The 22,908-nt window shown below is 49.0% G+C and overlaps 1 protein-coding gene and 1 pseudogene across 1 annotated transcript; both read left to right on the top strand.

The window, feature by feature from the left end:
* Positions 1-4,344: 4,344 nt before the first annotated feature.
* Positions 4,345-5,277, top strand: LOC138734307 (olfactory receptor 14A16-like; annotated as a pseudogene).
* A 16,369-nt stretch (positions 5,278-21,646) lies between these two features.
* On the top strand, positions 21,647-22,573 carry LOC138734295 (olfactory receptor 14A16-like). Its single transcript, XM_069881907.1, has one exon. It carries the CDS (start codon positions 21,647-21,649, stop codon positions 22,571-22,573), a length of 927 nt encoding a protein of 308 aa, XP_069738008.1.
* The last annotated feature ends 335 nt before the right edge of the window (positions 22,574-22,908 follow it).

Here is a 22,908-nt window from a genome sequence, read left to right as displayed (position 1 = left end):
GCCCCCAGGCCCATTTTGAAGCCAGAACCCCCTCTTTGTGGTGCAGAAGCCCCATCTCATCCCCTGGCTCTGCCCTCCCTGTCCCTCAGCTTCTGCAGATCCCCCTGACCTGAGACCTGAGGCTGAACCGTTGCCTGTTAACAGTGGGGGGGGCTGGGGGACACCTCCCTTTTGGGGCCAAAAGCCTTGCTATAGGGCACAGTCCCATTCTAGGGTGCAAAGCCTTCCTGTTTGCTACCACATCATCATTTCAGGGCACAAAACCTGAAATCAGGGCTCAAGGACTCAGTTTCAGTTTCAAAGCACCATTTGTAGGACCCAAACCCTCCTTTTAAAGCTCCAGGCTCCAGTCTCTAATGGAAAGGATCCTAACCTCTCTTTTACAGCTTGAAACCTCCACTGGAGCACCCAAAGCCCTGCAGTCAGGACCAGAACTTCTTTTCTTGGGGCCACAGAGGAACCAAGAGGTTCTCCTCCCTTGCAGGGTCAAAAGACTCATTTGTAGCACCGCACCCATCCGTATAGTGCCCAGAGTCTCACGTTTTGGGATGAAATCCTCAGTTCCAGGGTTCCAACCTGTTTTTTCGGACTCATAGAATTTTTAGAATCCACAGTTAGATTTTGCGGGTCCAAACTGTCATTTATTTGTGTCTAAACAGACATTTTAAGAGCCTGATTTTTAAGGCCCAAAGTCTGATTTTGACTGATTTGACTGGCCCAGCCAGTCAGTTACAGCACATGCAGTGATCCCAGATCTGTGCACTCCTGAAACCTGTTCCTAAGTCCAGCTCTCTCCTGCTTCTGTGTCCAGCCCAGGACCTTCCCTCCATGCCTGCTCTGAAGCATCAGTGGTGATGGAGTCACCCAGGTGAGGCAATCACATATTTGTATATATTTACAATTTCCTTATACAAATAGATATTCCTTGTTATTATTGTTGTTTCATTAAGATGTTTCAGTTTTAGTTTCTACCTCACAAGTTCCCTTCTCTCATTCCCCTTTCCCCAGACAGGAAGGGAATTGGGACCCACAGCTGCTTGCGTTCAGCTGCAAATAAAGCTGGACCGTGATGAGCTGGAAGAGGCTCTCTTTGACCTTCAAACTGCTCTCTGCACTCCTCTTCTCTGCAGGGCTGTTATCCCATGGGATTCTTCCAATCAGGTTCCAGGTCTTCTAACCAGTCCCCTGTTGACTGATGTCCAGCGTCTTTTATCCCCTTTCCTTTCTGTTTTTCCGTGCTTGTTCCTCCACAAACCACCCCAATCCCACCCTTTCTCTGCCTTTGGTCCTTTCCTGGACATCCCATGTCAGCTCTGCACAGTCCCCACATGCTCTTCCTGGTTTCCCATCATGAGTCCCAGACCCAGAGGCAGAAACCCCATCCTCAGTTGGCAACGTCATCCTGGGAGGCTTCCGCTGACCCACTTGGTGAATCCCTCCCACAGAGACATTGGAACTTGCTTTGAATAAATATTTCACCTGCTGGGTTTTGAATTCTTTCTCTGAAAACTTGGCAATTCATGCCCTAGAAATAGCAATGCTTTCTTTTTATGGGACTGTTGGGAACCGGGTCCGATTAAATCACCTACGTGATTTCTACAGGTCTTTGTAGCCCTGTGGAGAAGGGGTTGGGGAGATTAGAATGAAGGAATCATAGGATGGTTTGGGTGGGAAGGGACCTAAAAGATCATCCAGTTCCAACGCCTCTGCTATGGATGGGGACATCTTCCAGGTTGCTCTGCGTTCCTGATCTTGGACACTTCCAGAGTTGGTGCATCCACAACTTCTCTAGGCAACCTGTGCCAGGGTCTTGCCATTCCCATCTTACCTATTTTATCCTTAGATCCAATCTAAATTTCAACTCTTCCAGCTTAAAGCCATAGTCCCTTGTTCTGCCAGTTCTGCCTTGGTAAAAAGTCCCACTCTCTCTTTCTTGGCCTGTGACTGCTATGAGTTAACTGCAAACCCTCTGGAGGGTGCCCAGAGATCTCCCGAGATGGGGTTTGGAGGCCTCGAGAACATGACCAGTGGGTCCTGGGCTTAGTGATGTGGAGACTGCAGACACTGTAGGAGCTGCCTGAGAGTGATTGAAGGGTGGTTCCAAGGGTGGTGGAACTTTTCTTCATGGTGGAAAAGGACATGTGAAAGAAATAGTGCCACAAAGTGTAGTTGGGGAGGTCCAAGCTGGACACGAGGGGAAAGAAATATCACTCCAAGGGCTGCTGTGCTCCCACATGTCACCCAGAAGGCGTCTGGATCATCCCAGGGCTTTGTGTCTCAAGGAAGAGCCAGGGAGGCCAGAGAGATAACAGCAAAGGAAGGTGACAGCAAGGTGAGGCACCTGGGGAGATGGCTGCAGCCTGCAGGGCAAGGGGTACCGGTGATGCAACACTGTGGGACAGTTGGTGGTGGAGAGGACAGACGCATGTGGAAAAGATGAAAGCTCCCTAACAGAGTAGCCTTGTCATGGCTTTGGGGATGGTTTCTGTCTCTGACACTGATTCCTATGAGGAGATGACAAATCCTTCCGACCCTGGGGCCTCATTGCCCCCTTGTCCATACTTAGGAGCCTGGGAGGTGTCGTACCATAGTCCTGCCCTCGGCATTGCCCATCTCCACATCCCACTCACTGTCCCAGGATGAGCCTTGACGAATGGGTGAGAGACAAGATCTTCCTTCCCAGGGACTGGGAGTCAGGACTGGCCATTTGGTTAACGGGGTCAGGGCTTGGGCCTTTGGATTAATGAAACACATCCAGGCTGACTCAGCATCAGAGACACCTTTACCTTGCTTTTCCCAGCCTGTCATCACTGCCTCCAGTTTTCTGCTCTAACTGAGCCCTGGAGATGCTTTCTCAGCAGTATCCTCAGTGGGACCCATTAACAAGAAACGTTGGAGTCTGAATCTGACATTAATTCATTGAGAAGTTTGTTCAGCTTCTTCTAAGGGCTGAGGTTCATGGACTCAGCATCAAACTCACCAGAGGGGTCATTAAATTCCCTGGCTGCTCCTCTGCTGCTGAGCTGCACTGGGCTCCTGGGATGGAGGGAGCTCCTGGAAACCTGGCAGCACTACAAAGAGTGAGCTCTGACCAGGAGCAGCTCCTCTGCAAAACCCAGCAGGAAGAAGGAAAATCCCGGCATTTCTCAGAGAGAAGAGCAAGGCAGAGCAAGTTTAAAGGTGGTCAGAACGATGACTGGGAGCTGACTGGAGGAGAAAAATTTGCAGGTATGGACACGCTAAGTCTGAGTGTGGGGCAATGCCGGAGTAGATCCTGGCAGCATCTCTTAAAGTTGACACACTCAGGTCTTGGGATCTGTGAGGAGGGGGCTCTTGTGAGGCAGTTTGGAAGGGCTGTAAAGTCAGGGATTGCAGCATGCGTGCCTCAGGCTGTCCTTGAGAGCAGGGTCCCTGCACCCCAGGCTCTGGGTGCCAGAGCAGAGACTCTGCCACCTGCCCAGGGAACTCCACGTGGTGCTGTGGGGAGACGCTGGGGAGGGGGAAGAAGGATTTCCTGGCAGGAGAGGACCTTCGGCTGCTTACAGGGTCCTGTGTGGGTCAGGGCTGCTCAGGGCTCCAGGTCACCCCAGGATATTTCTGAAGGGAAAATTCTGGGGGAAAATCAAGGCAGGGATTATTTTACCTATCAGGAGCTTTTCTGAGTTTGTGTTTTCATTTTCCTACTCCTGGAGAATTTGGGGGGAGAATGGGAACAAGAGGCTCTCATGGTTGAACAAATCCCTGAGACTCCTGAGCTGCACTGCGAGGTTGGTGTCTGGGAGGGGGCGATCAGAGAAGGGGAATGGAAATGCTGTCCGCGTGCCCGGCTGTCTCTGCCCTGGCCTCTTGCTGCCACACCCTCACTCCCTTCCCCCTTTTCTCCCTCTGACTCTGTTCTTGCTGATGTTCTCTTCTTCTCACTGCCAGGCTCTCTGGGAATGGGAGTTTCAGCTGCAGAGTCACCCACTGCTCTGGTGGCTCCTTTCCTGCAGTTGTGTCCATGGGAACCCATGTCCCGACTGTGCTCTGAGCTGTGAGGCTGTGGGCAATGCAGTCAGTGGGTCTGGGGAAGGAGCTGAATCTCCAGCAATCAAATGCCATCACTTGGCTCTCCGTGAGGTGTCCTTCCAAGCTCTGAGCTTCCCTCCAGGATGCAAACCTGTCCTATTGCATCTTTGTGATACCTGAAAGAACCATGGAGAAGCTCAGAGATGTTAGGAGAGAGAAAATGCTGTTGGTTTTGTGAAATGAGCCGTGTGTGTCCTGAGCTGAAAGTGGGTGCTGAGACCTTAGTGGAGGGTGAGGCATACAGTGGTGTGAGGCGGGTCCCTGTGATCTCAGCAGATGTCCAACAGCAGCTCCATCACCCAGTTCCTCCTCCTGGCATTCGCAGACACATGGGAGCTGCAGCTCTTGCACTTCTGGCTCTTCCTTGGCATCTACCTGGCTGCCCTCTTGGGCAACGGCCTCATCATCACCACCATCGCATGTGACCACCACCTCCACACCCCCATGTACTTCTTCCTCCTCAAACTCTCCCTCCTCGACCTGGGTTCCATCTCCACCACTGTCCCCAAATCCATGGCCAATTCTCTTTGGGACACCAAGGCCATTTCCTATGCAGGATGTGTTGCCCAAGCCTTTGTCATTTCAGCAGAGTATTTTCTCCTCACCATCATGTCCTACAACCGCCACGTTGCCATCTGCAAACCCCTGCACTACGGGACCCTCCTGGGCAGCAGAGCTTGTGTCCACATGGCAGCAGCTGCCTGGGGCGCTGGGTTTCTCTATGCTCTGCTGCACACGGCCAGTACATTTTCCCTACCCCTCTGCAAGGACAATGCTCTGCACCAGTTCTTCTGAGAAATCCCCCAGATCCTCAAGCTCTCCTGCTCACACTCCTACTTCAGGGAGATTTGCCTTCTCATGGTCAGTGTCTTAGGAGCATTTGGTTGTTTTGTTTTCATTGTGGTGTCCTATGTGCAGATTTTCAGGGCTGTGCTGAGGATCCCCTCTGAGCAGGGACGGCACAAAGCCTTCTCCACGTGCCTCCCTCACCTGGCCGTGGTCTCCCTTTTTATCAGCACTGCAGTGTTTTCCAACTTGAAGCCCACCTCCATCTCCTCTCCATCTCTGGACATTGTGGTGTCATTTCTGTACTCCGTGGTTCCTCCAGCACTGAACCCCCTCATCTACAGCTTGAGAAACCAGCAGCTCAAGGGTGCAATGAGGAAACTGATAACTGGATGGTTCTCTGAAGCAATGAACAACTCATAACTTTCGGCGTAACAGTTATCATGCAACTCGGGGCAGGCCCAGACTGGCTTTTTGGGTTTTTTTTGGTGGTGTTGCTGGTTTTTCAATCAGGACAATTTTGTCATCATGTTTTCAATTTACTATCTTCTTCTCTTATTGATTGGCTGTGTACATGAGGAGCTGTGCTCTCTGTCTTTTAATAAAATAAAGGGGTGTTCATTACCTTTTGTTTCCTGATACCTTTTCTCCAAGACCTTTCTGGAGCTGCAAGGACAGTTCCTGTGGGCATGGGTGGAGGGGAAAAGAGTTCCAGCACAGCAGCACTGCCAGGCACCAGCGCTTGATCCCCCGGAGCTGTTCTCTCTCCTCTTCCACACTCTCCTCCTCAGACATTGCATTGATGTAAAGCCTGAGAGCTCTGAGCTTGATCAGACTGTCTGTGGTTTACATCATGTTTAGGTGTTTAAAATGTGATTATTGCACTAATTTAAAGCATAGAATGTGATCTATCTGGACTTCTGTAACGCTGGGTCCCAGCAGCCTACGGTTGCACGTTTTAGGGTGTCCAGCAAAGCCAGGATCAAGACAGTGAGGCCTTTTCCTACCAGGATCCCTAAATCTGAAATGCTACAAAGAGGCAACAGTGTGAGTTGGAGCAACCATGGGCAGATCACAGAACGGTGTGGTGATTCCTCTGTGAGACACGTAGGGCCATCAGAGTTGGGAGACATCGAAGAGCTACTGCACAAAGTATTGGCCACCTGTCACCTGGGTATCTGTCACAATCTATAGTTTCAATAAGAACTGAAAAGTGGTTCATGTGACCCAGAAGTGAGACTTGGGTGGCACCGAGTGGTGCCTCCAGAACATGAGGAATCAGTGGGCAGCTTCTTATGCTCCCAGATCTTGAACTAGTTTAACAAGGTGATAGAAGGATGCTCATCAGTTCCAGTTGTCCTGCCTCAAGAACCACATTTGGCTTTTTCAGCGCACTGCCAGGGATAACCAGCACCCAGTCTTTCTAGAGCTGCTCTCTTTGCACCTGAGATCTCCTTCCCAGCCCTTGTGCTGGTGGAAGGTCTGAGTGCTCTGAGCTTGGTCCCACTCCTGCATTGTGGCCATCCTGCGATCACAGACAGGGACAGGCAATGGGCCCTTGTGTGACGGGGATGATGTCCATGGGGTTGCTGTGAAGGCCTGTGGGACAGAGAGAGGCTCAAGGTCACTTCACTTTGAGAGTAACATCCCCTGGAAACTGCCAGAGTGCAGCACTGGCACGTGCATCCTTGGACCTAAGGTCTCTGTGTCCAATCCTTGTGGTGAGGGGCATCTCAGATGAGTGCAGAGCAGGGTGACCAACCCCAGCTCTGGGGGTGGCAGCAGGAGAACAGAGACCCTGTGACTGCTGCTGTGCAGCCGCTGCGTGAGCATGGGGAGGGTCTGACTCTGAGCACCCTGTGTGTGAGATGGGGGCACAAGGTGTCCCAGTTCAGCCCCTGTGATCTGGCAGCAATGAGAAGCAGTTGGTTATCCTTGTCTTGCTCTTCATCACAAAGGGGAATCAGGAAAGGAAAAAAGTCCTTAAGGTTGACGGAAAAAGATGGCTTTAATAAAAACAATAAAACCTCACACTATTCCTATCAATAACACTCACACTAACACTCATGATGGTGCCAGAGCTTGTTTTAGTACCAGTGGTAGTGTTAGAATCATAGAAACACATCACAGAAGCATGGAATGGTTTGTGTTGGAAAGGAGCTTAAAGATCATCCAGTTCCAACCCCCTTTGCATGCGCAAGGACACCTCCCACTGGGTCAGGGTGCTTGCAGCGTCCTCCAACCTGGCCTTGAACTTCTCAGTACTAAAACTAAAATTAATACTAATTTAAATATACTGATATCAAGACATTTGGCCCAATTATAGATCAGAAATGACCAGCAAATGTCCCCTGGACACCCTGGGGAAGCTGAACCAGGGACATCATCCCTGATGAGTCCAACACACTGGTCATTTCCATGTCTGGCTGCACCTCCCAGCCCTAAGGAGGGACCTTTACTGCATGGTCACCTCTGTCCTCCTCCTTTGCTAATTGATGCCCAGCTCTACCACCATTATTAATAAAAAGGGAACCTGTTTCCTACTGACATTTCTTGCACACCAGTCCCACAGCTCTTGCCACTGCTGGTTTCTCAGTCAAGCCCTTTCTCACACAGCTCCAAACACATCAGGGGCTCATGGCCTTGTCTCATCAGACATGGAGAAGATCCATAGATTGGGATCCCCCAGCTGCCCTGGGTCCTTGCTAAGTGATTCACCCCAAAAGGTTTCTCAGACCCCAGCTCTCTCAGACTCTCCTTGTCCATGATGTGCTCCAGGTCCAACGACCTGAGTCCCAGCCCCAGCATTATCTGAGCTGTGGGTCTGCAGTTCTGCAGACACAGACACAGCCTGGGCTGCTCATGGACCTTGTTGAGTCAGATTTGCAGAGTCACTTCCCTGATTCATCCTTTTTGTCTGTATAATGCAATGACCATGGTGCCCTCCAAGGGCCAGACCCAGCTGATTCACAGAAGCCTAGGAGCATTTTTCTTCTTTTCTTCTTATCACTTGGTTAGGTTTTGGGAGAAAAGGCAGGAAAATCAGGTGATGTTTCAGTGTGCCAATGAGTGAACTAACAGAGCAGAGACATCAAATGTGAAATGATCTAAAGGCAACACTTGTTCAGAACTGTTCCCTTCTGTTCCTTTCGTCAAGAAATGAAATATTCCACAGGAATCTAGAAGCTCTGGGATGACAACAACTCTCTTTCTTTTAGCATTAAGCTGAAATTCATTGTTAGAATTCTGTTTCCAGCGTAAAGCACCCCATGGGCTGGAGATGGGCCAGGAGACAGAATGATCCCACTCCTGTGGGCAAGAAGATGGATGTTCCCAAGTGTCACAGGAACCATGGCCGATAGGTAGCTGTGTCCATGGACCAGGTCATATGCCAAAATCTTTTCTCTTAACTGTGGCCTCAGTGCCTTGTATAAACTCCCTCTGTGGATGCTGACATGGATTCAGCAGCCTGATCTGACCTCAGAGTTGGCCCTGCTTGGAGCTGGGCATTGGACTAGAGATCACCTGAGCTCTCTTGTTCCCAAAGATCTTCTATGACCATAAGTCATTGAGACCTGCTTAGCACGTTACCCCGAGCTTCGCAGCAGGCCAAAGTGTGCCCTCACCCCTCATGCTGTGGCCCCTAACTCCATCCTGCCACACCTCCTCCAGGTCCTCTACAGTTTCTCCACTTTCCATTTGAAATGTGAGACTCACTGAGTCCCGTGGCACCGTCCTGGTGCCAGAAGAGTGAGGGCAGCGTTTGTCTCCTTTGCCCAGCGTCAAGAGTTGCTCCCTCTGTTCCTCCCAGGGAGTGTCTGGGGGTGGGCAAGAAGTTGTCAGGGGGACACAGGCAGGAGAGCTGACCCCGGCTGAGCAGAGGGAGATCCCATAACATAGATGCCATGCTCAGTGATAAAGAGTGTGGCTGAAGAATTGGAAATTTTTATCATTCCAAGTGATGGGTGGTAGCAGACTGGTGGAGTGTCAGTCTGCTTGAGGGAGGTAGCAAGTGATGAATGGAATTAACATTGGTTTTAGGTTTGCATTATGCTGATTTTTATCTTTTTTCTTTTACGTATTAAACTACTTGTAGTTCCGCCCAGAAGTCAAAAAACTTTTCCATGGGGTATCACCGGAAGAGCCCGGGCTGGCTGAGGATTGCCCTGAGGAGACTGAACCAGACACCAGGACAGGTGCTTGTCCTCATTCACAAGAGACCTCCACCAATCCCAAGCCCTTTCAAAAGGGATCTTCCAAAGAAATATTGATCTTCTCATGGAATTTCCTCAGCCTGGACAAGAGAAGGCTTCAGGGAGACCCTATAGCATCCATCACGTATATGAAGTGGGTCATCAAGAAGGCTGGGGAGGGACTTTTTACAAGGGAATGGAGGAATAGGACAAATGGAAATAGATTTAAATTGGAAGGGGGAAGATTTAAATTAGACGTTAGGAAGATATTCTTCATAAAGAAGGGGGTAGGGCTGTGGCCCAGGTTGCCCAGGGAAGCAATGGCTGCCCCCTCTCTGGAGGTGCTCAAGGCCAGCTTGTATGGGAACTTGAGCAGCCTGGTCCAGTAGGAGGTGTCCCTGCCCATGGCAAGAGGGCTGTAATTGGATGGGCTTCAAGGCCCCTTCCAACCATTCTGTGATTCTGAAAATCTAGAAATATAAACTTTGAAGTAAAACATATTTTCCTTAGGTGCACTTTGAAATCTTCCTCTTTAACCACACTGGGAAATGACTCCAAGGAGCTGTGCAAGCCTTGAAGACCTTTAGAAAACAGCAGGAAGAGAAAGAGCTCATTAAGTCTTTCTGTAATTTATGTATGTGTATTTAAAATGTAACTGTGGATCCTCAAAATCCGTGGGTCCTAAAAAAAACAATTGGAACCATGGAATTGAGGATTTCAGTCCAAAACGTGAGACTTCGGGCACTATAGGGATGGAGGCGGTGCTACAAATGAATCTTTTGACCCTGCAAGTGAGGAGAACCTCCAGGTTCCTCTGTAGCCCCAAGAAATGAAGCTCTGGTCCCATATGGAATGCTTTAGTGGCTCCAGTGGAAGCTTCGAGCCATAAAAGAGGCAGTTAGATTCTTTCCATGAGAGTCTGGAGCTTCAAAAGCAGGTTTTGTGTCCTACAAATGGTGCTTTGAAACAGAAACTGAAACTGAAGTTTTGAGCCCTGACGTAAAGTTTTGTGCTCTCAAATGATGCTGTGGGAACAGAGAGGAAGGCTTTGCACTCTAAAAACGGGCCTTGAGAGGCTCAGTATAAGAATATGAGCCCTCACAAATGTAGACTTGATCATAAAATAAGGCTTTGGGGGCTAAAATGAGCTTTTGAACCCTTTTTGAGGCTTTTGTCTCTGAAACTGAGGCTGTGGACATAGTAATTCAGACATTGTGCTTAAAAGTGACACTCTGGGTCTTAAAATGTGTCATTGAAGCTCAAAAAAGGGGCTTGGAACTCACAAAGGAGGGTCTGTACCCTAAACCGAGGCTCTTGGCCCCAAAAGGGAGGTGCCCCCAGCCTCCTGTGCTATTGGCAGGCACTGGCTCAGCCTCAGGTCAGAGCCTGGGAGGAGCTGCAGGCGCTGAGGGACAGCAGGAGGAGCAGAGCAAGGGGCTGGGACAGGGGTTCTGGCCCAAAAAGGGGGGATCTGGCCCCAAAACGGGGTTGAGGGTGCTGGCAGAAGGTGCTGGGGCCGCATGGGGCTCTGGCCCCTCACTCACACAAGCACAGAAACATTAAGGCTGAAAAGCCTCTGGGCTCCCTTTAAAGTCCCTTCCAACCCAAACCATTCTATGATTCTGAAAAGCATGGAAATATTAAACTTCAAACTAAACCGTATTTTTCTTAGGTGCACTTTGAAATCTTCCTGTTTAAGCACACTGGGTAATGACTCCAAGGAGCTGTGCAAGGCTTGAAGTTGTCAGAGGGACACAGGCAGGAGAGCTGACCCCAGCTGACCAGAGGGAGATCCCATAACCTAGATGCCATGCTCAGTGATAAAAGAGTGTTGCTGAAGAAGTGGAGATTTTTATCATTCCAAGTGGTAGGTGGTGGCAGACTGGTGGGGTGTCAGTCTGCTTGAAGGAGGTGGCAAGTGATGGATGGCATTAACATTGGGTTTTGGTTTGGATTACGTTGATTTTTATCATTTTTCTTTCACCTGTTAAACTACTTAGAGTTCAGGCCACAAGGCAAAAAGAAGTTTCCATGGGGTAGCACTGGAAGAGCCTGGGCTGGCTGAGGATTGCCCCGAGGGGATTGACCCAGACACTAGGACACCTGCTTGTCCTCATTCACAAGAGACCTCCACCAATCCCAAGCCCTTTCAAAAGGGACTTTCCAAAGAAATACTGATCTTCTCATGGAATTTCCTCAGCCTGGACAGGAGAAGGCTTCACGAAGACCCTACAGCATCTGTCCTGTATATGTCGTGGGTCACCAAGAAGGCTGGAGAGAGACTTTTTACAAGGGAATGGAGAGATAAGACGAGGGGGAATAGATTTAAATTTGAAGGGGGAAGATTTAGATCAGAAGAAATTCTTCATAAAGAAGGGGGTAGGGCAGTGGCCCAGGTTGCCAAGGGAAGCCATGGCTGCCCCTTCCCTGGAGGTGTTCAAGGCCAGCTTGGATGGGGCCTTGAGCAGCCTGGTCCTGTGGGAGGTGTTCCTGCCCATGGCAAAGGGGTTGGAACTGGATGGGCTTTAAGGTCCCTTCCAACCCAAATCATTCTACAATTCTGACAAGTATGGAAATATAAACCATAAACTAAAACATATTTTTCTTAGGTACATTTTAAAATCTTCCTGTTTAACCACACTGGGAAATGACTGCAAGGAGCTGTGCAAGCCTTGAAGACCTTAAGAAAACAACAGGAAGAGAAAGAGCTCATTAAATCTTTCTGTAGTTTAATGAGACCCAGGGCGGATTTGCTGATGAGTCCTTGAATGACCACTGCTGAGAGAAGATTGAGGAAACATCTCAAGGAGTCAAAAGAAAAGCTCTAAATTCCTTGAAGTCTTAACTGGTCTCAGTGGGGACTGTAAGTGACAAAGCCTCCCCAGGGACTCGTTAGAGCCCAGAATTAGAGGCCATGACTGCAGGAATGCAAAGGCGCTGTGCAGGCAGCTGTGATGCTGAGAAAAGCCTGGGTTTGACTGATGAAGAACAAAGGCCAAGCCCTGACCCCCAGGCCCTGGGCAGGCAGATCAGGCTTTGGCTACAATGGCACTTGTGCCATGAATGTTTCGTCATTGCTGAATCCGAATCACAGCAGTTATTCCATGAAATTCCAAATACAGGCCTGTAGGGTTATGGGAGATGCCAAGGCTCTCACTCAGCTTCCTGCAGTTACAGAAGAATTGGGTCCTAGATGGGCAGGATCGTAAAAGGGTTGAGTCATAGAAGAGAAACAGAAATCTTGGGTATGAGAAGGGTCAGCTGAGAGAAGCTATGATCCTATATTCTTCCATCTTCTATGATCCTATCTATGACTCAGTTCTTTTACCACCCGTCTCTTTTGTGATCCTTCTGTGACCTGACACTTCTCTCAGCTAACAGTACTATGACCCAGCTCTTCTCTGACCCAACACTTCCATGATCTGACCCTTCTATCACCTTCCATGACCTGACCCTTGTACGACCTAACACTTCTATGACCCTTGTATGATATGAGTCTTCTATGACACTACTCTTCAATGACCTCATTTGTCTATTACTCTTGTATGCCTCTCCTCTGACCCTTCTATGACCCAAATCTTCTATGACCTGACTCTTTTATGACCTGATACTTCTGTGACCGTTCAGTGACCACCCCCTTCTGTGACCTGAACTTCCATGACCTGACTGTTCTGACCCTTCTACAACCTGACCCTCCGTGACCCAGCTTATCTATGACCCTTCTAAGACCCAGTTCCTCTTGTTACCCGGCTCTTCTACAACCTTTCTCTGATCCAAATCTTATATGACTTCTCCACACCTTGACAATCCTAGGATCCAAATCTCCTTCAATCCTTCTATGAAACTGCTATTCTGTGATTCTTCTCTGTCCCAGTTCTTTTATGCCCTGTCTTCTATGACCCCACCATTCTATGCCCAGACCTCTCTAAGAGATCTCATAGTCAACGTGCCAACCAGGTGCCTTCTGCTAGCCTGTCAGAGACACTGCCAGATGGGAGCTTAAAAGCACAAATCCCAGACAGGAATAAACAGCTGACCTATCAGCTGTTTCAGAAATTGGTGACCTCACAGTCTCTTTCCCAGACATGTTCTTGCTCTTGGCCTGTCCCCTCAAGAACCAAAAGTGACCTCACAGCCCCCTTCACGGCCATTACCTTCCTACTGCGTTATGAGTTCTTGAGACACAACTGGCCACGTGGTACCCGGTCATCCAAGAGAACGTCAGGAAGATGCATCAGGGGAGGTTAAGGGTGGATAACAGGATACCTGTGTCCTTCACACACAGGACATTTTGTGATTCTGTGATGCTTTACTTCTCCTACAAACAAACAAACATATCTTTCCAAAAAGCTGCAGCCATTGCCTGAGACAATGAACACATCAAATAAAAGCAGTCATGGAAAAGGATCTCTTGTGCCATTTCACCATAACTCGATCCCACTTGAATTTCAGAAACTTATGGGAATTTTGAAAGGGACGTAACAGTCCCTGTCCCATTTCCCTCTCCTACTTCTTCTCCTTGTCTTTGGCTGAACGGAAGAGGCAGTCTGGCATCTGGGCTGTTCCTCAGCAGCCTGGTCTATCAGTTTGGTTGTGCCAGGGGAAGAGAAACGGCTTTCCTCCTTGAGGGTCCTTAGAAGACTGGTTTTTTTTCAGGGAGATGGAGAGCTCAGAATCCATATCATAGAATCATAGAATCACAGAATAACCAGGCTGGAAGATACCCACTGGATCATCAAGTCCAACCATTCCTATCAAACACTAAACCATGCCCCTTAGCACTTCGTCCATCCGTCCCTTAAACCCCTCCAGGGAAGGTGACTCAACCCCCTCCCTGGGCAGCCTGTTCCAGTGCCCAATGACCCTTTCTGTGAAGATTTTTTTCCTAATGTCCAGCCTAAATCTCCCCTGGTGGAGCTTGAGGCCATTCCCTCTCATCCTGTCCCTCGTCACTTGGGAGAAGAGGCCAGCACCCTCCTCTCCACAACATCCTTTCAGGTAGTTGCAGAGAGCAATGAGGTCTCCCCTCAGCCTCCTCTTCTCCAGGCTAAACACCCCCAGCTCTCTCAGCCGCTCCTCATAAGGCCTGTTCTCCAGCCCCCTCACCAGCTTTGTTGCTCTTCCCTGGACTCACTCCAGAGCCTCAACATCCTTCTTGTGGTGAGGGGCCCAGAACTGAACACAGGATTCGAGGAGTGGTTGAGGAGCGGATTTAGAGGATTGGAGAGCCTGCAAATGACCCCAAGAGTCTGAGGACATCAAGAGCACAGGGAGGTACAAGAGCAGGAGCTGACAGAACCCTCAAGAACTTGAGGCCCTGCCATGGAGATAAAACTCCAAGCAATGACTGCGCAGGATCAGGCATGAACAGACCTTTCCTACCCTGGCTGTGGGGCAGAGTTTCCTCTCCAGCAGAACCGGCACTGGGCACTGCAACAGCTGAACAGCAGCTGCTTTGTTTCTCACACACAGAATAAGGCACAGGCAGCTCCCAGCAGGGAGACCACCTGCCTCCTCCAGATCCTCCAGAGTCCAGCGGGTGCTTGTCCTGGACAGCAGAGACGTCTCCTAGAACACAGGGCAGCATCACAGAGGGTGACATCACAGAGGCCACAGTCAGAACCATGGTTTGGGCTGGAAGGGTCCTCAAGCATCCATCTAGCCCAAACCATCTACCACTGGCAAAAATACACTGAGAGGCACTGAATGAGGATTTGGGCCATCAAAATTGTGCATAATTTGAAACACAAGGCTTTGTTCTTTGAAGGAGGTTATGGAAGATAAAAATGAGCTTTTGGAACCTACAAATAAGGTTTGGCCCCTCAAACTCGGGCACTGGAAATTAAAAACCAGACATTGAGCCTTAAAAATGAGACCCGTAAAATGAGTTATTGGACACAAAAAATGAGAGTTTAGAACCTCAGAAGGTAACTGTGGATCCTCAAAATCTATGGGTCCTAAAAAAACAATTGGAACCATGGAACTGAGGATTTCAGTCCAAAACATGTGACTTTGGGAACTATAGGGATGGGGGCGGTGCTACAAATGAATCTTTTGACCCTGCAAGTGAGGAGAACCTCCTGGTTCCTCTGTAGTCCCAAGAAATGAAGCTCTGGTCCCAAATGGAATGCTTTAGTAGCTCCAGTGGAAGCTTTGAGCAGCAAAAGAGGCAGTTGGATCCTTCCCATGAGAGTCTGGAGCTTCAAAAGCAGGTTTTTCTGTCGTACAAATGGTGCTTGGAAACTGAAACTGCAGTTTTGAGCCCTGTCGTGAGGTTTTGTGCCCTCAAATGATGCTGTGGGAACAGAGAGGAAGGCTTTGCACTCTAAAAATGGGCCTTGAGAGGCTCAGTATAAGAATATGAGCCCTCACAAATGTAGACTTGATTGTAAAATGAGGCTTTGGGGGCTAAAATGAGCTTTTGAACCCTTTTTGAGGCTTTTGTCTCTGAAACTGAGGCTGTGGACACAGAAATTCAGACTTTGTGCTTAAAAGTGACACTCTGGGCCTTAAAATGTGTCGTTGAAGCTCAAAAAAGGGGCTTGGAACTCACAAAGGAGGGTCTGTACCCTAAACCGAGGCTCTTGGCCCCAAAAGGGAGGTGCCCCCCAGCCTCCTGTGCTATTGGCAGGCACTGGCTCAGCCTCAGGTCAGAGCCTGGGAGGAGCTGCAGGCGCTGAGGGACAGCAGGAGGAGCAGAGCAAGAGGCTGGGACAGGGGTTCTGGCCCAAAAAGGGGGGATCTGGCCCCAAAACGGGGTTGAGGGTGCTGGCAGAAGGTGCTGGGGCCGCATGGGGCTCTGGCCCCTCACTCACACAAGCACAGAAACATTAAGGCTGAAAAGCCTCTGGGCTCCCTTTAAAGTCCCTTCCAACCCAAACCATTCTATGATTCTGAAAAGCATAGAAATATAAAACTTTAAAATAAAACATATTTTTTAGGTGCACTTTGAAATCTTGCTGTTTAAGCACATTGGGTAATACTCCAAGGAGCTGTGCAAGGCTTGAAGTTATCAGGGGGACACAGGCAGGAGAGCTGACCCCAGCTGACCAGAGGGAGATCCCATAACCTAGATGCCATGCTCAGTGATAAAAGAGTGTTGCTGAAGAAGTGGAGATTTTTATCATTCCAAGTGGTAGGTGGTGGCAGACTGGTGGGGTGTCAGTCTGCTTGAAGGAGGTGGCAAGTGATGGATGGCATTAACATTGGGTTTTGGTTTGGATTACGTTGATTTTTATCATTTTTCTTTCACCTGTTAAACTACTTAGAGTTCAGGCCACAAGGCAAAAAGAAGTTTCCATGGGGTAGCACTGGAAGAGCCTGGGCTGGCTGAGGATTGCCCCGAGGGGGTTGGCCCAGACACTAGGACACCTGCTTGTCCACATTCACAAGAGACCTCCACCAATCCCAAGCCCTTTCAAAAGGGATTTCCAAAGAAATACTGATCTTCTCATGGAATTTCCTCAGCCTGGACAGGAGAAGGCTTCACGAAGACCCTACAGCATCTGTCCTGTATATGTCGTGGGTCACCAAGAAGGCTGGAGAGAGACTTTTTACAAGGGAATGGAGAGATAAGACGAGGGGGAATAGATTTAAATTTGAAGGGGGAAGATTTAGATCAGAAGAAATTCTTCATAAAGAAGGGGGTAGGGCAGTGGCCCAGGTTGCCAAGGGAAGCCATGGCTGCCCTTCCCTGGAGGTGTTCAAGGCCAGCTTGGATGGGGCCTTGAGCAGCCTGGTCCTGTGGGAGGTGTTCCTGCCCATGGCAAGGGGGTTGGAACTGGATGGGCTTTAAGGTCCCTTCCAACCCAAATCATTCTATGATTCTGAAAAGTATGGAAATATAAACCATAAACTAAAACATATTTTCCTTAGGTGCATTTTAAAATCTTCCTGTTTAACCACACTGGGAAATGACTCCAAGGAGCTGTGCAAGCCTTGAAGACCTTAAGAAAACAACAGGAAGAGAAAGAGCTCATTAAATCTTTCTGTAGTTTAATGAGACCCAGGGCGGATTTGCTGATGAGTCCTTGAATGACCACTGCTGAGAGGAGATTGAGGAAACATCTCAAGGAGTCAAAAGAAAAGCTCTAAATTCCTTGAAGTCTTAACTGGTCTCAGTGGGGACTGTAAGTGACAAAGCCTCCCCAGGGACTCGTTAGAGCCCAGAATTAGAGGCCATGACTGCAGGAATGCAAAGGCGCTGTGTAGGCAGCTGTGATGCTGAGAAAAGCCTGGGTTTGACTGATGAAGAACAAAGGCCAAGCCCTGACCCCCAGGCCCTGGGCAGGCAGATCAGGCTTTGGCTACAATGGCACTTGTGCCATGAATGTTTCGTCATTGCTGAATCCGAATCACAGCAGTTATTCCATGAAATTCCAAATACAGGCCTGTAGGGTTATGGGAGATGCGAAGGCTCTCACTCAGCTTCCTGCAGTTACAGAAGAATTGGGTCCTAGATGGGCAGGGTCATAAAAGGGCAGAGTTGTAGAAGAGAAACAGAAATCTTGGGTATGAGAAGGGTCAGCTGAGAGAAGAGTTGAGTCATAGAGGAGTAACTAAGGAGTGCAGTCATAGAAGGTTTATAGAAGTTTTGGATCATAGAGTTTCCATTGCAGAACTGGATCATAGATGATTGCATTCATAAAAGGGTCAGAGAATATTCAGGCCATAGAAATGTTGAATCATAGAAGTGTGAGTTTATTTGTGTTTTAGAAGGGTTTATTCATAGAAGGGTCACAATAGGGTTGGTTCAGAGAAGGGTTGGGTCATAGAAGAGTCATAGAACATTCAGGTAATGGAAGAATCTGTTCACAGAAGGTTCATGGAAGAGTCAGGTCATGGAAGTTACATCATAGAACAGTCAGACAAGAGTCAGGTCATGGAATGAAGTGTTGTGTCATAGAAGGCTTGAGTCATGGAAGGGCCTGGTCACGTAAGAGATGAGTCACAGAAGAGTTGAGTTATAGATGTGTCAGGTCATAGAGGAATAACAGAAGATTTCAGTCATAGAAGGTTCCTAAAGTCTCAGATCATAGAATTTTCAGGTAATAGCAGTATTGAGTAATAGAAGCATGAGAGTTTATTTGGGTAATAGAAGGCTATGTTCATGGAAGGGACATTAAAGAGTCAGGTCATAGAAGGGTCAGGTCATAAAATGGTTGAGTCAGATTATTCATTTCAGAGGGGAGTTAGGTCATAGAAGGATCATAGAAGAATTGGCTCATAGATGGCTTGATTTGTAGAAGGCTCAGACTCTAGATGAGTTGGATCATAGAGAAGTCACAGAAGAATGGGGTGGTAGAAGAATTGGTTCATAGAAGAAATGGGTCTTAGAAGGCTCATAGAAGAGCAGTGTTGTACATGGGGTGTGTCATTGAAGTGTCTGGTCATAGAAGCACTAGGTCATAGATTGGTGATAGAACTGTTGGGTCATTAGAAGCCATAAAAACACAGATGGCATCTCATTTATGAATCACGTCATATGGGAGTCAGGTCATAGAAGGGTCAGTTAATAGTAGGGTTGGTTTATAGAACAGTTGGGCCATCAAAGGGTTGGGTTTTAGAAGAGCTGGGTCATAGAAGTGTCAGGCATAGATGATTTGTGTCACAGAAGAATCATAGAAGACTTGGGTCATAGAAAGTCAAAAAGTAGAAAAGTCAGAGGATAGTCAAGTCATAGAAGGACATAGACGGCTCATGTCACAGAAGGGTCTGATCATATAAGAGTAGGTCAAAGAAGAGTCGGGTGATAGATGAGTAATATCATGGAGGAGTAATAGCATAGTTCAGTGATAAAAGGCTGATAGAGGTGTCGGGTCACAGAAGTCTCAGGCAATAAAAGATTTGAGTGGTAAGAAGGGTCATAAAAGATTTGGGTCATGGAATAGTTGAGTTATACAAGCATGAGAGTTTAGTCTGGAAGAGGAAGGAACAGGTCATAGAAAGGTGTTAGAAGAGTCAGGTCATAGAAGTGTTGGGTGAACAATTATTCAGATCATAGAGGAGTTGGGTCATAGAAGGATGGTGAGACACAATCTGCCCAAGGGAAATCCAGACCACTTCTCTTTCAGATACACAGAAATGGAATCCGAGGAGACATTGTCTGGGCAAAGCCTTTAGATCCCTTGCTCATCCATTGGCCATTTCTAAAAAGGACCTGCAATGTGGGAGTGGTGCCAGTGGTCAGGGAGTTCCCGCCATCTCCATGACCTTCTGAAAATGATGGAGTGTGGCCTCATGTGACATCATCCTCCTCACTCAGCTCCCTGGGATGCTGCCCCTCCTGTCCCACAGACTGGGAGGGATTGGGTTTGCTCAAGTGATCCCTGACTTGATCCCCAGCACCAGTGGTTGATCTCCTCCAGAGTCCTGCCCTGAGTCACAGAGGCCTGGGAGACCTTGCTGGGGACAAAAGAGGCAAAGAGGACACAGGGAATCTCAGATCTGTCTACACCTGCTCTTCCTAAATTCAGCACTGCCTACACTATGCCCTTTACTGTTCCTGAAAAAGCAAACTCTCATCATGGGGCCCTTGAATGGCCTTTCAAGTTGAGATGGAGTTTTGGTCTGGACCTTTGCTCAGCTTGGAGGATGCTGTTGTTGAAGCCCATCTTTCCTGAGCTCTGTGACCTTATCACTGCTCTGCCTCGCACAGGAACGGCTCCAGCTCCTCCTGCCTGTGGCCCTGGCTGAGGGCATTGATGCCCACTGGGGCTGAAGCCCTTCAGCTGTGGCACTAGGCAAGCTCATCCCTGCCATCAGGGAGACTGGGACCAAGTGTCCGAGACCCCATTTGTGTGGAAAGGCTTTGCTTAGAGCAGGGACACAGGCAGGAGAGAAGAGAGCTCAGTGCCTTTCCAGCCCCAGGTCTAGTGACCCAGGATGAAATACCCAAATTCACTCAATGGAACAGCTTCTCTCCGCTTGGAGAAATGAGACAATTCCCTGTCACCTTCCTGGGGTCCTGCCTAATGTTGGGACAAGAAAAGTGATTCTCATTCCCCATTATTTTTCTAACAGGAGCAATGACACTGCAGGACGGAAATGTCTCTGCCAGATGAAGGAGGGAACATCAGAGATGGATTCAGGCTGAATCTCAGCAGGTTCCCCTGGAGCCCCAGGGACACCTCGAGGGAACCCAGAGCGGGCAGAGAAAGTGCTGCCTTGAGCTGCTCCTCTGCTGCTGAGCTGGGCTGGGCTCCTGGCAAGGAGGGAGCTCATAATGAGACAGGAGGTCATAAAAGAGCCAGGTCTGGCTAGGAGCAGCTCCTCTGCAAAGCCCAGCAGGGCTGAGGGCACAGCCTGAATGCAACGAGGAGAGGAGTATAGGAGACAGGTTAATGTAAGGCTGAGACTTTATTGAGGGAGAAATCCTCACAGCCCTGAGCATGGTGAGTCTCTGGCTTTAGCACAATTCAGGTGAGATTTCTGGAGAGCTCTCCTAAAGCTGGCCCATCCCACCCCTCATCCCTCAGAAAGGGGAATGCTGTATGCATACCCAACTGCCTTTGCCTTGGATTTCTGCAGTCAGACTCTCACTTTGTTCCTCCTTGTTTCTCCCCTTGTCTCTGTTCTTGCTGTTCTCTTTTTCTCACTGTCAGAGTGTCTGGGGATGGGAGTTGCAGGTGCCAAGTCACCCACTGACCTGATGTCTGTGGTTGTTCCTGACATTGTGTCCATGGGAACCTGTGTCCCAGCTTTGCTCTGAGCTGTGAGGCTGTGGGCAGTGCAGGCGGTGTGGCTGGGGAAGGAGCTGAATCTCATCAAATGCCATCCTGAGGACACTTGGGTGTCCTTGAGGTGTCTTCCGAGCTGTTAGATTCCCTCCAGGATGCAAACCTGTCCTATTACATCTTTGTGTTTCCTGAAAGCCCTGTGGAGGAGCACAGAGATGCTATGACAGAGAAAATGCTGTTGGGTTTTTGAAATTAGCTCTGTGTGTCCCGGGCTGAAAATAGGTGCTGACACCTTGGGAAAGGGTGTGAGATTGAGCAGTGTGAGGTGGAGGTCTCTGCTCTCAGCGGGGCCTGGTGGCTTTTCAGGGTAACATGGGAGTATGATCCCTCTCCATCTCTGAAAGGTACGAGCCCAGGGCAGCTGGGAAAAAGAGCGAGAGACAGAGCAGCTCCCCTCCCTCTGCACTGAGCCGCAGGTAATGCTCTCGCCTCACAGGAATTGCTTTCTTGTCCCTGAGTGCAAAAGAAAGTCTGAGGGTTTCTGACATCACCCTCTCAAACACGCTGGACGCTGTGGTTTCTTAGCACTGGGACTGGAGATCCTGAGAAGCCCTTTTGCAGGAGGAGCAGTTTTAACTGTAAAATTAGAACACTAGGTCTGCTCACACCATCCCCATGACACCCCTGCAGAGCAGGGCTGACCCCTCTCAGCCCACAGGCAGAGGTCCTGCTCCTCCTGGCACATTCAGCCAGCACCAAGCAAGGCTTCAGGCACTGAGCTAAATTATGATCTCCTTGGAAAGAAAAAGCAGTGGAGAGTGTTCATAGTGAGAAATGGCTTTGATGTTGCTTAAAGACACCTCCCTTCACTTGTCTCTGTCTTTTTCTTTATGCTTAGTGCTTCCCATCAAGAGGCAGCAGATGTCCAACAGCAGCTCCATCACCCAGTTCCTCCTCCTGGCATTCACAGACACTCGGGAGCTGCAGCTCTTGCACTTCTGGCTCTTCCTGGGCATCTACCTGGCTGCCCTCCTGGGCAACGGCCTCATCATCATCACCATCGCCTGTGACCACCACCTCCACACCCCCATGTATTTCTTCGCCTTAAACCTCTCTGTTCTAGATCTGGGCTCCGTCTCCACCACTCTTCCCAAATCCGTGGCAAATTCCCTTTGGGACACCAGGAGCATCTCCTACTCAGGATGTGTTGCTCAGGTCTTTATGTTTCTCTTTTTCATTTCAGCAGAGCATTCTCTTCTCACCGTTATGTCCTACGACCGCTACGTTGCCATCTGCAAACCCCTGCACTACGGGACCCTCCTGGGCAGCAGAGCTTGTGTCCACATGGCAGCAGCTGCCTGGGGCGCTGGGTTTCTCAATGCTCTGCTGCACACAGCCAATACATTTTCCCTACCCCTCTGCCAGGGCAATGCTGTGGACCAGTTCTTCTGTGAAATTCCCCAGATCCTCAAGCTCTCCTGCTCACCTTCCTTCCTCAGGGAAGCCAGGCTTGTAGTGTTTACTGTTTGTTTGTATTTTGGGTGTTTTCTTTTCATTGTGGCATCCTATGTGCAGATCTTCAGGGCTGTGCTGAGGATCCCCTCTGAGCAGGGACGGCACAAAGCCTTTTCTACCTGCCTCCCTCACCTGGCCGTGGTCTCCCTCTTTATCAGCACTGGCCTGATTGCCTATTTGAAGCCTCCTTCCATTTCTTCTTCATCTCTGAACCTTGTGGTGTCATTTCTGTATGCGGTGGTTCCTCCAGCACTGAACCCCCTCATCTACAGCTTCAGGAATAAGCAGCTCAAGGACACAGCTTGGAAGCTAATAACTGGATGTTCTTCATAAGCAATAAATTTCCCATCTTCTTCTGCATAGCAATTGTAATGTAACTCACTGCGTGTCCAGCCTGTCATCTGTATTTATTTGCTGTTGTGGTGGTTCATGTTGAACCCCTTCAGCTCCATTTAGAGCACCAGGAAGCACGGTCACGGTTTAACTCCAGTAACGGCTCGGTTGCACACAGCCACTCACTCTTTCCCCTATGGTGAGATGGGAAGAGGATTGGAAGGGAAAAGTGAGAAAACACATGGGTTGAGCCCAAATATTTTAATTGGTAAAGCAAAAGTGTGCGTGCAAGCAAAGCAAATTGAGAGATTCATTCACTATGTGCATTTGGCAGG

This window comes from Phaenicophaeus curvirostris, unplaced genomic scaffold (genome assembly GCF_032191515.1).
Source record: "Phaenicophaeus curvirostris isolate KB17595 unplaced genomic scaffold, BPBGC_Pcur_1.0 scaffold_71, whole genome shotgun sequence".
Lineage (NCBI taxonomy): Eukaryota > Metazoa > Chordata > Aves > Cuculiformes > Cuculidae > Phaenicophaeus > Phaenicophaeus curvirostris.
The sequence above is the reverse complement of the archived record's forward strand: the minus strand, read 5'-3'. Positions and strand labels throughout refer to the sequence as shown.